The 17124-nt window shown below is 45.3% G+C and overlaps 2 protein-coding genes across 16 annotated transcripts in view; one reads left to right on the top strand and one right to left on the bottom strand.

Annotated features, from left to right (window-relative positions):
- Window positions 1-17124, top strand: part of LOC120956700 (ATP-dependent RNA helicase glh-2) — a 376118-nt gene that overhangs the window by 262113 nt on the left and 96881 nt on the right. The window lies entirely within an intron of this gene.
- LOC120958688 (uncharacterized) overlaps window positions 14356-17124 on the bottom strand; it is a 69157-nt gene continuing 66388 nt past the window's right edge. For all 14 annotated transcript variants that reach the window (XM_049608559.1, XM_049608568.1, XM_049608569.1 and 11 more), the window contains one exon: window positions 14356-17080. In XM_049608559.1, coding sequence (XP_049464516.1) covers window positions 16924-17080 — 157 coding nt within the window. In that variant the 3' untranslated portion in view covers window positions 14356-16923. The remainder of the gene's footprint in view (window positions 17081-17124) is intronic.

Raw genomic sequence — 17124 nt, 5'->3', positions numbered from 1 at the left:
CCACCCAACGGCACTCCATCACCGCTAAACAAACAGAGTGCGGGAGTGAAGATTACAGAAGGATATAATAGCCCGTAGTAGGACTTTTCGACCCATTTTTGAAATGATACAAATTGAAAATTCATGTACCGGCGCTTGTTATGAGTGTAACAGAAACACACACCGCCATGTTTTAATAGCTTCCTTCCCATTTCATTATTTCGCCATTCCACTTAATAGCCTTTTATCATCATAGTACAGTGTCCAACTTTAAAAACCAACCTAATGACAGCTTCCCTATCATGCCAATTCCAATCCATATCACAACGCTAGATCAAACGATCACAAATCTCCCCCACTCACGATCATGTTAACGTCGTTGTTGAATGAGCGTCCAACATCAACGTCTGTGACTTTATCAACCCCCAAATATCTAGCCAGCTGCTAACCAATGTTAACCCAAGGTCGAACAAAATAGCGCCCAATCAGTCACAAATGCTAACCCAGCAACTGCCCAAAAGAGCAAATCAAAAACAAGGTGTTCGTGAGCTGGTGCATTTTTGCCCGCTCCAGCCCAGCGTGATTAATTTAGCTGTCAATCTCTTGATTTAAAATCAGAAGTTGCTGCTGCTGTTGCTCGGTTCAGTGGTTCGCTCGCTACTGGCAACATTAGTCGCTCCCCGACTCCCCGTAGGTCGGTTGGTTAGTTGGTTGTTGATTTGATTACTTTTAATACCATAATCACACAGCTATCCACACATTCACACTGTCATTTTAAGTGCTTCACGGCTGACGGGGCTTTGGCAAACCGATCATTTGCATGTCTAGACAAACGGTTTCCTGCGGGTGCGGAGGTTCGTTATGATCACTTCAAATTAAGCGAGATCGTTGAATTGAATCGACATGACAATGTTATTATTTATATGTTTCTTAACTTAACAACACATAGTAAAAAAGGTTTTTGCTATGAAAAAATAATCCCAAACCGATAAGCCTTGTCGTGATAGTTGGATGGATTGCAACAAAGCCAGCAAGCCTCGCTCCCCGTAGCCTTCAGGCGGCATAATTAATGTGAACTGCCGTGCATGCAACCATAATTTACTTCGTGCAGTATGCATTTCCCCATCAAGCGATTGCATGCTGCCTCTCTCTCTCTCTCTTTCTCTCTGTTTCGCTCCATGTGCTGCTCCTCCAAACACGTTTGATTACATTGTAAACGAAAAACCAGCTCGAACGGCGGAACCACCCGCCCAGGGTGATAAAATACAGTAATTTACCAAGCGAGCAAACAAAAAGGATTCCAAAGTGGCCAGCACAGGCTCAATAGCAACAACCACAACAACAACAACAACAGTTGAGCGTTACCGCGTACAGCGTAATTACAATTACGATAATTATCGCCTCCTAATCGGTTGACCCAGTCGTCGGGCGGAGGGTGTGGTCCAAAACAGGGAAGTCAAGCAGCCGCTCCAATCACTTGATCATTGAATAATTGAAGCTTTTGCGTACATGACGTACCGACCGAACGTTTCGTAAGCCGTCCTTCACACACTGTGGAGTGGAGCCTCAAAGCGTTACAGATTTATCTTCTTCTTGTGTGCGTGTGTGTGATAGCAAGGAAAAATTGGAATTCGATCTCGATTCGATGCGCTCCATGTAGCAATAAAGAAAACACGCGATTATAACCCATCGATAGGCCGGTGCCATTGTATCCTGGGCACCCCCGAAAAGCCCGAATCGAAAAGCAAAGTTGACGCATTTGTCAATCATAAATCATAAACGATCAGCGGTTCGGAATGGCCACACCACAGTCCCATACATACATGCCCGGAAGCCCTGTTCCCCTTTCCCCTTCGCCACGTCATTTGGAGCACTGTTTTACACCATTTCAATTATGTGCCCAAGGGGGAGCCAACCATCGATCTACACCGATCGAGCGGCGGATGACAAATGAGGTCGCGACAAATAATGTTGTAGGGAGCGGGCCCCGAGCGGTGGGCGAACGCGTCACGCGGAATTGACGAAGGATTGTAGTTGTTAATTGATTTTCCTGTCGCTGAGCTCAACACGAGGTGAAAGATTGGAATTAGTTGATAAATTTGTTCATATTAGGAGGGACATGCATTTTTCATATCACGCACGCACACGTAGGTAACGATGAGGGTGAACGTTTTGGAGATAATGCAAGGAATCGGCCATGTGGAGCTCAAAATAATTCAATAAACTATTAGAACCCTTTTAGGCATTGTGCTGCGATAATGTTTTCAAACGTCACTAACCAGTACAACGCGCAACGACTCTCGTAGACACATATCAATCGACTTGTTCTGATCGCGGCACGCTCTCAACCCCTTCTACACCGTCTCTTCTGATCGGGGAAGCTTTTAAGATCTTGCCCGCAAGTCCCCGTGACAGCTCCGTAATTCGTTATGATTAATCGATCACGGTGCCCGTGTCAGCCGACGATTTGTCAGCCGCCGCCGCCGCCGCCTCCACCATTCATTCTCTCGTATCAATCTCGAAGACCACCCAAGCGCAGTACTACAGTGTACAGCAATCGTTCTGCCTTCTTTCCCCCGGGCCAGCGTGCCATTCTCACACGAAACAACTTCTAAATATTTTGAAACTGTTGTGACAATTATATTATTACGACCCCTTCTTGAGGCATGGACTTGGTTTTTGTGTGTGTGTGTTCTGTTTCCCGTAACCTTGACATTCTCGCAAGGAAAAGAAAAGGCAACATCAAAGCACAACCCGAACCTCCTGAGGCCGAACCTGAGGGTGAGCCATTGTCTACTGTCAAAATATTGTTTCCCTTTTGCGTTGCCAATGGTCACAGGTACCAACCGGCACCTGAGCGATCTGCCGAGAGATCAATTGACCGATATTAATTTATGTTGTGCCACGCAAAGCCACAACGCGAGGACCACAAGCGTCGCACATCAAACGGCCCGAGCGAACAGGCAAAACAGGGGGAAAAGGAAATCGGGAGGCCAGAAAGGATGCCTTCGTTTTTGTTGTTTTGTGTCAAACTCCCCGGGCCATGTTGCTTTTGGCACCGCATGCGCACTGCCACAGCGCACACTGAAGGTGTGCTCCGGATCTAGCGCCCCAGGACATCTAGGCAAAGGGACACTTCTCGCTCTCTCCCTCCAGCCATTGGCTCAGGTTGTTGTTATCGAACTTTGCGGCATTTGTCACAATCAAAGGGATAAGTTTGGGACACTGCCATCATTCAGGATGAATTTATCGTCCTTTTCGATTACATTTTTGGGCAGACAGAACAGATTTAGTCACTTGCACAAAGCGTAAAGCACACAAACGGAGCGAAAAGCCGCAAAACCAGACCGATGGCATCATGCTGCGGCATTGAGCGTTTCAGAGAGGTTCGAGAGTCTTTGTTTGGGACGTGCAAATCCGTGGGAAAAGTTAGTTCCCGGTATCGCCTGGAATGCTCTTGCACGAGAATGTGTTTCCATTCGGGATTTCGCTGTTATCTATTCAAAGCTTGGGCGAATTTCACGCACTTTATTGAGCGCAAACATGCGATCAAGATATAAAAACTGTGGCCCAATTCGATCACGCTACCAGTCAATCAAAGAAGATCGAGACATTTAGATACATTTCGTGCGTTTTGTTCGGCTGGAGACGCCTTTTTCCCCTTAGCGAAACAAAGAACGCCCTCCTGATCTGCTACCTTTAGCCGGCCCGCGGTCTTTTGGGTGAGTGTCGGAAGTACTTCCGTAACACAAAAACTCGTCGTAATGTCCGCTCACCGATTGCCTTTGTTACACCAATTCGGATGTGAAGCCTGTGTTCACGTATTTCGTAAGCCTTTTCTTTTCCGCTTTTGGGGGAGAATAAAGAAAAACGAAATAATTCAATCTCGCTCTCCGATCGGGGCTTCTCCTTCCACAACAATGGAAAAAGATCAAAGCTCCCGCGCCGTGGAGGGCCGCGAGTTCTATGACATCCCAGGCAACGCACAAAGCGTGAAGAACCCTTTCCACCATCACCCTCTTCTTCTTCCTACATTTTCTGAGCTGTAATCATTATCTATTTGCTTTTCGTAATTAATTTTCATTGGTCATGCTACCGATACACCCCCGGCGGGAATGGCGGGACGATCATGATGATGGCGAATGAATGCGGTGATGAATCTAGGCTAGAGTTGGGCTCCACTTCAAGAAACTTAATTCACAGAAGAAGAAAGAGAAAGAGGAGACCAACAACAGCCATTTTTTGGGAGGAGGGGGCGAGTAGGAAAAGAATAGAATTGTCTTATCACGGTGTGCGATCCATCGCGATTGAAACGCTTCACGCATCGCCATTGTAGACGAAACGAAACCCCCGCTCTTTTCCACCGGCACAGGTTGCAGACGGCAGGTGAAAAATGTGTCTGACTCAGTACCTGTGCGCGCGTGTGTGTGTGTATGGTAATTTGATGCCTTTTGTGGCCACTCGCGGGAACTACAAAATTACGCGTGAAATAATTTGTTTCACCCTCTCGCCCCAAAACAGCAGCAGCAGCACCAGCACCAGCAGCTAGCAACTAGACGGCATCATTTTCAAACGCTAATGATCGATCGGGCCGCCCCATCAAGGCAATGGCAATGGTGTGGGGCTGTGATATCTGGGACCGCGGATCATCTGAACCGTTGCGATTCCGATCCGTGACACCGTGTGCACCCGAGGGTTTTTGGGTGATGCTTTTTCGTCATCGTTGCCGTCGCGTTTTCGTTCGTTAATTTTCCAACCGGTCAGCGGGCAAATTGGGCGCCCTTGGGCGGTTTGAGTGAGGTGACTGAGGCGAGCCTCCAGAAGCTCATTTTCTGTTTTGTGCTCAGTGGGAAATGCTTCTGATGAAGGCAGGAAGCTTGGTATACAATTACTAATGGGTAGGTTTAATGATTGCTGGCACAAGGATTTGGTTACGGTGCGAGGCAAGGTTAATTGCTTAAATAGTTTAGGCAAATTCGTTGTTCCAATTTTCAAGGGGATTTTGATGATTGGTCCAATGTATTACCAGCTGTGGTATAAATGAAGAACTACTTTTGACGGGTTTAAGCTGTTTTGTATCAATTTTTGTAGCTTCAAAGTTTAAATATATTCGTTAAACACTTTTACCATCAACTAATAATGTCTGGGACTCAATTCATCTTTCTTTTCCCTACAACAACAGATAACAAATCCTCCTACCCATGCAAGTACTCCACCATCATTACATCAAAACCGTTTCGCCCTCCCTCCTCCACTTTTGTAACCCACCTCTACACCTAGTGAACCAATTTGTTCGACTTGCGTTTCGTTCGCAATAATCAACTGAAAATTGTCAATCCACTCACGGGCGGCATTTACTACCACGCGGGCCGACACAAACATGGCAGGCGAGTGGGCTTCCAACATCCTTCTGCACTGTCCACCGTACCAAAAGCATCGTCTTGTTTGCACAAAAAGGGAACCGTCCTCCAACCCCCAAAGGGCAATCCAAACCGCGTACGATCAACCATGATTACCATAAACATATGCTCGATGACAATTTCTTTACTCTTTTGCTCGCCTCTCTCTCTTTCTCTCTCTCTCTGGAGATCACCTTCTCCTTCTTGTGCCGACCAATCACTAATGATATTGTTTTGCATATGGTGAAATTTTCATAATACAGTAGTGCAGTCCGTTGCGAGCTCTCGAGACGATTCCATTCTGCGATCGACGTTTTCGCAATCGGTTGGCGCTTTCCTTAGCGAAAAGAGAGAAAAAAACCCCCCGAACCGAACCCAGTGCCAGTTTCATGGAATGACACACATGTAACAATCCATTCGAGGGCTATCCAGCTATCCCCCGCCGACCTATTCAGCTGACTAAATAAGGCTAATTTATGCCGTAAATTGAAGCACAATAAATAAATAGATCGTATAGCTCCCCGGGAAAGGGTACTGACTCGGCACGGCGTTTTCCTCCCATCGGCCAAACCAACCATCATCCCCCTCGGTAATTGAATAATCACATTTGGAGTTGAAAATTGCAATCGTACTTCCCTCGCCTCTCTCCTGCCCCTCTGCTGCATTGTAAATGGCGGCATTTTATGTGTTCTCCCGTTCTCTTCCTTCCACGAACAAAAGCTTTTCCGAGCTGTTTTCCGTTCTGTTTCCAACCGGCGCGGCTTGCGGTTGCATTGTGCAGTATTATGCGTTGGCGATGAAAAATGCAAGCATCAAAATTGGAGCGGAACCCCTGAGTGTGGCACCATAGCGTACCAATCAGTGGAACAATTGACAATATCGCATTAGGAGCATTGGAGTAAGGGGAACTTGAATCGAACAATCGACGGCGAACGTTTATTCAATTTTCTTACACGACGCTCATTATGATAATGATGATGCAGCCGTGCGGGGGAATCGGTTTCTAAACGCCATCTTGTTTCTGCTTCTAGGCAAAAGTGAAACCGTCTCCAACTCCTCGGTTGCTTGCCATGTTTGCTGCCATGTCGCTGACGATTGGAGATTGGAGAAGTGACGACCAAAGCGGGTGCGCAGCTTATTAGGCTAATTACTTCATCAACAATTTACATTCAAGGGGAGAGAGAGAGAGAGAGAGAGAGAGAGAGAAAGAGAGAGAGAGAGTAGAAAATGTAACAGCTCACACATCCACACTCCGGGGTGGCCCATCCTCCCAGTGGAGTTCAATATGGAGCGAACTGGATTGCATATCATCAAAACTGGACAATGATTTGCAGCTACTGGTCAATGCATTACTGTCAATGATGCGCTTTTTTTGCCCCTTTTCTACCATAAAATACAACTCATTTTTAAACGTATTTCTAACGCTATATAAAGCCTTCATTTTGCTTAACATAAGCAAACGACGAACCTGCGATCTTCTGCAATTAGTTCGCTTTTAATGATCGCGCTCGATCGCGTCTTGTGCAATTACCAGCATTGTGCTGCACGGTTCGTTAAAAGGCCTGCACCGCTATTGGTACCATTTTGTAGACGAATATCATCACGTAATGTGCTGATGCGGACCACACAAACCAGAGCCACAAAAGGGGCCCAAATTGGTTGCCTCACAACGCCAACGGGGGGACAGATTCGGGATTGTCGAGATGCTTTCCTAACACCGGACCATCGTTCGAGGTTTGCATTTTAATTAGCATCGGGTTTGCATCGAAGTGAAGAAGCGATCTTCGGCCCTACACACACACATTCACGGTTCGAATGACAATTATCGCCTGCTACGGATGACCGGGCGCGTCCCTTATATGTAGCTGGAAGCCTCATCAGCCCATCATCTTCAGCCCGTTTCGCGGTGCGATGCGTTGGCAGCGAAACAATTTAGATGAGCGCACGGGACTCCTTTTTTGGGTTGTTCGGGGAGCGATGCGGCAGCAGAACGATCGCGCAACCCGCCACCGAAAACGTGAGCTGCCCGTCCCGAAATGCGAAGATGGTGCACACCATGAGTGCATGATGCTGCTGGAGCGTGTAATTAAACGTGGCAATTGCTTGCGCATACGCCGTTGGTGCGATCAAATGAATCAATCGTTCCAGAAGCAAGGACGAAAGCGGAGACTTTTGATTTGATTAAAATACCACGTCAAATTCTTCCCCCTTCTAGTGAAGTAGGTTGAGGTTGGTTTGGTTGTTAAAATTTTAAAGGTAAAATGCATTAAATTAAATTAAATTTATTCTTGGAAAGGCTCACATCCCTCTATTGGCTCATTAAATCTTATCGAAACACTTACGTATACCATCTCGATGGGAAAGCTATTGAAGCTACAATGTTACAGCAATAAATCAACTGTTCATAATTGGACAGAAAGCAAATGACACATCCTCTCATTCCCATAAGGCACCAACCAACAAGCAATGCAATCGTTTTGGTCCATCACCAACGGCACACGGTGCAAGGGACACCCCCTTTTTCCCTGCGGACCTCATCTTCATATGCCTCATTAGCCACGGAAAGCGAGTTCTAAGCAAAAAAAACCCGCCATCTACCAAACTAGGCACTACCAAAGCGCGAGGATCGTCGTATGGAAATCGGACCAGTTCTCCTGCGTTGACACAAAAGCTGAGCTGCTGCACAGCATCATAACTGACATGATCAACTAGTTCGCCGATGCCCTAAAGCGGGAAGATAGAGAGCAAAACAACAACAACAGCAAAAAAGTTGTGCACAAATGCTGCTTGTTTGCATCATAAGATGTTTCTCCCCTTGCTGCTATGGAGCGCTCGTCAACTCACCGGAGCGCTTCTCGAGGACGATCTTGGCAATGCAGCCTTGCCAACTCATCACCATTTCGCACAAACGAGTGCGCCGTGACGTACGCCCGGAACACTTAAGAAGGAGTGGAGCAGACGACGACGACGGGGGTTTAGATAAAATGTTGCCCAAAGAAGGAGATCATTATGCAAATGGTTTGCCATCTCGCTGCCTCGTTACGATACAGGGCACTTGCCATGTTTGCCTCAGACCAGCAGACCCGCCGATGTGGTTCCATCGACTGTCCACCGAGTGTCAGTTAATTTGTTAATCATCAATGCAACTGCCTGTACGTACCTGTATGCATATGCACATTGTGGGTCTTGCGCGATTGCGTCGTGTACATTTGTCACGACACCCCGAGTCGTCAACAGGACAGGAGCGCTGCTTTAATTTCATGCATTGTATGACGACATTCTGCTCGAAACTGGAATTTCTTCGAATTTTGGGACTCCACAACTTGCACCACTTTTTGTGTGTGTGCGTTTGTGCTACAAATTAAAGCACCTTTCTTCTCCCTGTGCACTTCGAAGCGTGTAAGCATTCTCGAGCCTGATTCGAAATTTACATTAAATATTGGTGATCGCCCGGGCCCGCCTTTGCGCGATTGGTGGAAGGATGGAGCAGAGATTCATTTGCAGCAGTGCATTGCGTGACGAAAGCGAGCCGTTTCGTATGCGTTTTTCTGCTCGTCGTCCTTTGTCGCGCTCCTTGCCACACGCACGGAAGGCACACACGGTGCAGCGCTTAATCAATTTAAATAACATCATCACCCGCCATCCCTGTTGGGTGCATTTGGTGCAGCAGGCCTTTCGCGTTGCTGCCTGTCACCGGGGCTCACTGTTAACAAGTTGTCTTGCCACCCATTTACCTTGCTCGCTCGCTCTCTCTCTCTATCGCCTTGTCTCCCGCTCTCTATCTCCATTGTATTCACCTTTGTTTCTTCGAAGCAGTTTTCCCCAGACAGTTGAAGAATGAAATTGCCGAAGGAAATTGTGCAGCTTTACTTAACAGTCGTAGCACACTTGCTGGCACCGTTACATTGTTGTGGAAATTAATTTGCAAGAATGTTTTACAGCCTTTCGATGGAAGTATTGTTGTTTTTCTGTGGTAGAAACTGCAAGTAGAAATTTTCAAAGAATAAAAAAGGGTTTTTTATAATCATTAGACAGCAATGAGACTGAAGTCTTATAGATAAATGAAGTCAATTAGAACATGCATGAATCACATGAATGATATGAAGGAAATTCAAAATAAATAAATCAAGTTGAGATCAAATTGCATCTACCCAATAGATCGATACTGCTATAGACCATTGTAAAAACCTTATTCCCTTTAAATAATCAACCACATCAGCCCCTCGATAACGTACCTAATTAATATATCAATATGGAAACGCAACTCGGTAAGCGATATGGAAGTAATGATACGAAATAATGCTACAAATTTCACATTTTTTCCCCCTTTTATCACCACTTTCCACCTCACCTCACACTTCAAGTCGATCGGCGATCATCATCATCATTTGTTAAAAATATCATCATCAGCACACCATAAACTCGAGCCGAGTCGAGTTGTATGCCCGCGCGTATGTGCGATCGCTATCGACCGCATGGCTCATTATCAAATGTCTCGGGCTCCCATTGCGGCATGCATCACTGCCCTGCCCTCTTCCCTCTCTCATTCCAGCAGCATTGCAATGGAGCCAAGGTGCCCAGCACACACACACACACACACACACACGCCCAATATGGACAGCGTGGTGGGCCATGTTTTCGATCCGATCCGTGCCCGGAGCCCGGAGACTCCTTATCGAATCGGATTCCGCAGCGATCGGTCGCGGACGGCACGCGCTTCCCGGTTTTGCCCACACACACACACACACACATACACACCCCATCGACACGACGTATGATTAGGTTGTTATGGTGTTTTTATCGGCTGCCTGCCCAAAAACGTGCACGCCCGAACGCGAGCGCGCTCACCCATAATAGACTCAATTAATCAAGCGCTGCGGTTTCGCGCCGGATCTGCCGCTACGATATGGAAAATTGTGATCGAGTGATCGGACGGTCGGGCAATTGTCAACCCCAACCAGTGTGGACCGGCAAAACCCCTTTTTTGTCTCGCGCGCACACACACACACACACACGGTCCATATTCCAAAAACGCAACAAAAAGAAATACGACCCGGCCGGTGCGGCGAGGCAAAAATTAGCGACACGAGACTGGGCTGGGGTTCGTCGCTTGTACATACGGCGTACGCGTCGTCGATTGATGATGTCTTTCGTTTTCACTGCAGTATCGTGTGGCCCTGTTTCTGGTGGTGCTGGTGGTGCGGTTTTAAGAGGATGGGTGACACATGGACACATGGACACACGGACACATTTGTCTGTGGACCTCGTTTCTAGTGCACGGCACGGCTCGATCGATGGGTTTTTGCTGCGATCGTGGTACGTGCAATGGAAAATATGGCAGATTCCTGTCAAATGGGTGCGTTTATCGCACGCTCCGATCCGAAAACTCAATCAGAGCTAGAAGGGGATACTAGAGAGCTTGGTCAAGAACTGCTTCTGTCCCTCAGCATTTCAACCCGGGATCGGATCGGATCCCTCGGACGCAGGAATGGGAGTGAAAGCAAACGGGTTTTGTTTTTCGTTGGGTCCGGTGTGATCTGGGCACAGCGTTCTGCAAACTGGCATGGCATGAAGAATATTCATTCTGACATCAGCCTAGCCTTCCATTTTCCTTTAACGGCAGTGGACGGGTTGTAAAGGGTTTTTTTTTCAATCTGTCTTGGAGTAGGTTGTGAAAGAAAAAAAGAAATTAATCAGATGTTTTGCTACTAGTGGGGCGGAGAGACTACTAAATGCCTCCATGTTGTTTTACAAGGGAAAGAATGTAATCATTACGATCGCTGTGAGACAAAGATTTTAACACAACATTTTCATTTGAACATTTAAATGTAAATTGTCCAAGAAAGTAGGAATTTGGTGATCTTGTTTTATTTTAGTCAATTGCCCATTGTACGCATTGCACAAACAACATCCACAACAGTGAAATAATTACGAAAGCTTACTTTCTAACGATCAACAAACTCTCAAAAACAAAACACCGCCAAAGGAAGTCAAACGTGGTTCGGGGAAAAAAGGGCCCCCAAAGACAGGAAATGTCGTCCACAATCTCACGATGATAGGGAGGCAGTTCCACCGGTCGATTGTTATCCGATGCCGCGGTGGTGTAATGCCAATGCCCTGCTGTCCCTTCATAGACGAAAGGTCATGCTTTTGGGAAGGTAGATAGCTAACTATCTATTAAAAAGCAGTCCCTTAGGGCGGTCATAAGATGTTCATTACGGAGGCCCTTGGCGGGCCCTTAGAGATGGAGATGGAGACAACCACATCAAACAACAACAGCAGAAAGCCCCTGACCTAATCTGGGAAAAAGGGCGGATCGGGACGGAGATCACAAAGCACACAATCAAGCTAGTGCCACCATTTTCTTTCGATTTGTTTTGTTTTGTTTTTCTTTTGTCCACCATTGTACCTGATTAGACACACGGTGCTGGCATTACGAGCGATGCTGTCCCACAGCCGCTCAATCGAGCACAGCGAGTGATCGGATGTCATTATCGCAGCATTTTTGGGATATTTATTGATCCGTTTCGGGATCATCTCATTTTAGCCACGGGGCTTTCCCTCCACTCTACGCGCATTGCCTCATTATGATCCTCACCGATCACGATCGGATTATGAGCGTGGGGCCACAATTCAAACAATTTCTCATCATCGAAAACGCTATGGAAAAGTGGTGGAAAACAGAAACAACTGGCCCCCCGTGCTGCACAAACGCGCATTCGTTACGATGCCCAATTAGTGTTGCGGATTGGGATTTGCTCTAAGGACTGGCTAGGGAGCAAAAAGCGGGAAATATGTTTTCATATTTCACGGATACATAACTCGTTAATTCTTCTACTCTTTTTCTGCACTGGTATCGAGTTTTATAGTTTTACCTATTATCGATCGCCTAATGAATAGCATCATAACACGCGGACCTAAGCCACTGGAAGCCATCACAACCGCAATATGATACCAGGATCAAGGTATCCAATTAGAGTGAAAATGAAGCCAAAAAAACAGAGCAGCGTATCCGTTCGGAACGATTTAAAATTTCCTCCGGTAGCCCACCTGCTGAAGAGGAGCTGAAAGTCGCTCGTTATCATGTGGCGATTGGTGGGCTATTTCGAACATCCATCCCAACTAATTGGCTCTGGCGGGACACGGGTCAAACGATGCGCGTACGATGAGCGCCGATGCCGATGAAACCTAATTAACGAAAAGGGAAACAAGACGCCAAACGCGCAACAGGCTGTACGCGTAAGCAAAAAATATTTGTTTTAAATTTCACTAAACTCTTCCGGCTGGTTAGATAACTCAGGGCGAAAGAAGCATGCGAGATCAGTTGCGTTGTCAGTGTCCTAAGAAATGTGGTTTTGTGGTTACGCTTTTTCTGTGCGTGCTACGTGCAAATATTTATCTTCCGCCTGGTCTTCGTCTCAATCGGGAGAATATTAGGGGTCCAAAATTTTGGGCACGATAATTACAATTGTTCTCTGCGTTTTTACAATACTAAAGACATCAATTATGGGAGGGTTTCGAGTGTCACTTGTGATCATACAACGATGAGACAATAATCGAATGGTGTTGTCTCCTTTGTATGGTCAATGCTTACCTCAACAGGGCCACCATATGGCAGGTGAAGCAATGATGCGCACTTCCATTGAAAGAACATCCTTTCCTGGATCGATGATGATGATGATGGGTAGTTTCGGTACGCGATCTCCCTGAAATGGGATATGGTAATTCAACGGTTAATGATTGTTATTATCGAAATGTAAAGAAATGGTATTAAGACACGCAACTACCAAAGGCTTGTACATTTAATCAATTGCAATGTGTTACAGTGTCAGGTCGCAGTCGAAAACAATAGAATTTCCCACAATCCGATCGCAAACGAACAAATGAACGCCTTGCCAACTACATGTAACGCTTATAACGCCTATCCACATTTGTTGCATGAAACATTTCACATGAAGTATTTCACGCAATGAAATATTTCGATACGAATTGACCGTTTAAAATGTTTAAAATTGTATCGCAAGTGTTTCTAGCTAAAATTACCCAACAACATGTAAAATGTTAAAAACAGTGATATAAAACTGAAACATACACCAAGCAGTTTCATTGTTTCATAAGTTTTTTTTCTCTCTAATTTATCATTTATTTTTCAAATATCATATACCTTAACTGTAGTGCTTATCGTTCGGAGTCGAAAGTATGTTTGTTTAATTTGTGTTTTACTCGCGAGTTTGCTCTGCATCTCCTGCCCTTCCCACGTCCTCATTCAGATCAAAATCGTCTCTCATTCCACGGTTAATACATAATCGACTGCCTATTTACACAATCACTTTAACACATTTGGAGGGCAACAAAAAACAAAACACACACAGCTCACGTTTAAATATCTCTTTCGCATTGTGGTTTAAAAAGAAAGAAAGCAACTCTTTAAACAAAAGAGCAAACTAAAGATGTAAACCAAAGCAAAGACATGATTGGACATGAAATGCACTTCAGTAGCGTTTGCAACATTTCTTACTAACATTAATTATTAACAGTCAATCTTGGCGTGAGAAATGAAACCAACCTAACTAAATGGACGAAATAAACGCAAACATTAAAAGTAAGCAGTAACTCTCTTTTGTCCTTGCCTACAAAGAGCAATCTAGGTAAGATCATTACGGTGCGTGGATATTTTCTTTTATACACAGTTCGCCCTCTCTCCATTTGCGCCTTGCTTTTTTCTCTATAATACAACACAAATTAGCACACTTTCTACAAAAACTCCTACATTGCTCAACTGCAGTCATCTGCATAGCATCATCAACAACAGCAATATCATACCTCAAATGTAGATGATCTCGATCGATTCGCTGCGCGTGATCCAAACGACAAATATAATGAATTTTCCACTCCACCACTATTATAATTGCTCCGTTTCCATTTCTTTCGCTTGCTGAACGAATTTGGAGGAATGCTCCCCGTTTTCGCCTGGTGCTTCATTGTTGCGCTACTATTGCAAGCACATTCAAACGCGTTTCGTTTCTTTATTTGTTTTCGTGTTTGTTGGTTTTCCCGGTTACCGGAAGGATGGCATTCTAAAGTATGTTTGACTTCGAGCTTCAATCTCTGCTACTCCTTACTAAATGCTTTGTTTTGTTGTTAGTTTAGTAGTTTTGTGTTGTTGTTGTGAGTTTACCACGAGCTTCATTGTAATTATCTCAGCAACGATTCATCTACTTATTAACTCACATACATGCTTCTTCTCTTCACTTGTACGCCCATTTTTCGTTCTGTTCAATTAACTGTTTTCGGTTTATTTTGCTGATAGACTTTCACTCTATATTTTCCACCATTTTAGCTGTTACCGTGTTTCAAACAGAAATATCATTTGCCTGCTTCCAAGTCTATGGCAAACGGAAAATGATACGTCCTTTTAAGAGATACTCGTTCCTTCCTTCGTTTGCTGCCCTTTTTCCCATTTCCTGAGGAACTGTGTTTGAACATAAAAAATATATATATAGATCTTTCCTTTAATTGTGTTGTGTCCGACAGAATAAAACTGTTTCTGTGCAATCGTCGCGACTTCATTGCCGTGTGTTTGTCACCTTCTAAACCTAATCGACGTTAGAAATTATACGTACATCTGTCCCCGGTTGCCCCGGTGAGTCTGTCAGCGTGTTTACGTGTGTGAATGGGTGTGTGTGTATGTATATATATGTGTAAAAAATACTTCATTTTTTCTGTTCTAGCTGGGCACAAATATCTTAGTGTTGTTCATCGTTTGAGGCGTTTTGTCCGCTAGTTCTTTTTTATTCCTTCAGTCAGTTCCTGCCCATTTACTCCTACACTCATAGCTGCGCTTCTCTCTTGTCCCTAGGTCCTACGGCTACGTGCATACACAGTTTGGTAGCACTCGATTTAATAAATATATCAATCTTTACCAACGCCCGATGGTGAAGATATTACCAAAGAACGATTCACACCTTCCTGGGATGGAAGGAATGCGAACGTCATCGCACAACATGCCCAAACGTTGTTCTCCCTTTGCAAACATCACATCTTTAAGATCCAATACCGAATATCTTCGCCCTAGCCGTTCACCTACTGATAGGTACAACTTAAGTAAAAGCAAAACTCTGTCTAACCTATAATAATGTGCGCCTTTTCATCGTGGTGTACAATGAGGAAATTAACTCTATGAAATGTGATCCAGAATATACATGAAAAGTTGGCCTGTTTGAATGACTTTCGCACTTTCTTAAAAGATGAAGTCACATACGATGCATAAGATTCATAATGCACCGCCTCATTTCCTTCTGTTTTCGTGAATGAACCACCCAATTTCTCAACTCTCTTCTCTCCATATCCTTCCGATCGGTAGCAGTGGCATCAAGGACACCAACAACTGCACCTTTTAAAAACGGTATAAAAAGAGAAATCTTCTTTCTGTCTTAACGTATATCCGTACTCCACGGTCACTTCCCGTTCGTCCACTTTGTGATACGTCATTCAATTCATAAAACCAATGGAAAGGCAAATCAATCTACTGTTCTACACTTTAATGTCCTACTATGTACAAAAGGGGTTTGTTGGGCGGCATTTAAACGCAAATAAAAAAAGGGGCCGGGGTTTTGTACAGGAACAAAAAACCAATCGACCAATGTCCGTACACATTAATCATTCCTGTCTATCTCTCTCTCTCTCTCTGCTGCTCCCTTGTCTCACTAATATCTTACTGTGTCACGAAAGGAAAAGAAAACTAACCTATGAAACTAATATACGAATGGCCTTATCGATGTGTTTGTGATGTAGAGGGAGAGACAGCTGCGATACAGTTGTTGGTGGTAGAAAGTATCAGGCGCTACTGCGGACCGTTGCCTTTGTGTGTCTAAATCGTGTCACCTCCTTCCCTGCTGCCCTTTGTCAAGTTGTTCGATGTGTTCCAAATCACACTAATTATATTCACACAGTGTATGCTTTTTCTGTGTAGTTTCTCTGCCGCCTGTCAACTCCAGAACGCTGCGGCGGACACAGTCTTATTTCTCTGGTTCTCTCTGGGGTCTATAAATAACGCGCGCACGTGCTGTAATACATGTTGTACTGTGTACTGTCCTCTCTAGCTGTCTCTTGCCTCTCCCTACCATTACTCAATGCTTGCCACCATTGTCTCTGTTCGGTGTAGCAGAGTTTGCTACACCTGATCATTATCGTTGGCAGCATTATCCTTACCAACCGTACTACTGCTGCTGCGTCCAGCGTCCAAATCATAATCGTTCTTTTCTGGGGATCGCTCATCACCGCTACTACCACCTTGCTCCATCCAATACTGTTGTTGGTTTGGCAGTAGCGACGTTGAAGAGTAGGATGAGGATGGAGTCGTTTGCGTTGGCGTCGGAGAAGAAGATGGCTGTAGTTGTGCCGATGGTGACGAAGGTGGTGGAGGAAGCGGAGGCGTTAGAAACGTTCCCGTGTCTTCCGATGGTTTGGCGTCCATCTCGACCTCCTTGCCGGATGTGGTGGTGCTGCCACGGGAAGTGGGATGCGGTTGATGCAGCTGATGGTATCAAGAGTGCTTGTCCGTCAAGTCAGCCCATCGTTGCTCGAAGAACTTGCGCATACCGTGCCCGGCAATGCCGACAGGTGAGTCATCCTCGTTGAAGACTTCACAGTTGTCGAAAATTTGCCGCACGTCTGCTATAAAGTCTTCGCGTGATTTATATCTATAAAAGTGGGAGGAAGGAATGTCAGCGTTAAGCACAAAGCA

Source organism: Anopheles coluzzii, chromosome 3 (genome assembly GCF_943734685.1).
Source record: "Anopheles coluzzii chromosome 3, AcolN3, whole genome shotgun sequence".
Lineage (NCBI taxonomy): Eukaryota > Metazoa > Arthropoda > Insecta > Diptera > Culicidae > Anopheles > Anopheles coluzzii.
This window is presented reverse-complemented; position numbering and strand designations above follow the sequence as displayed.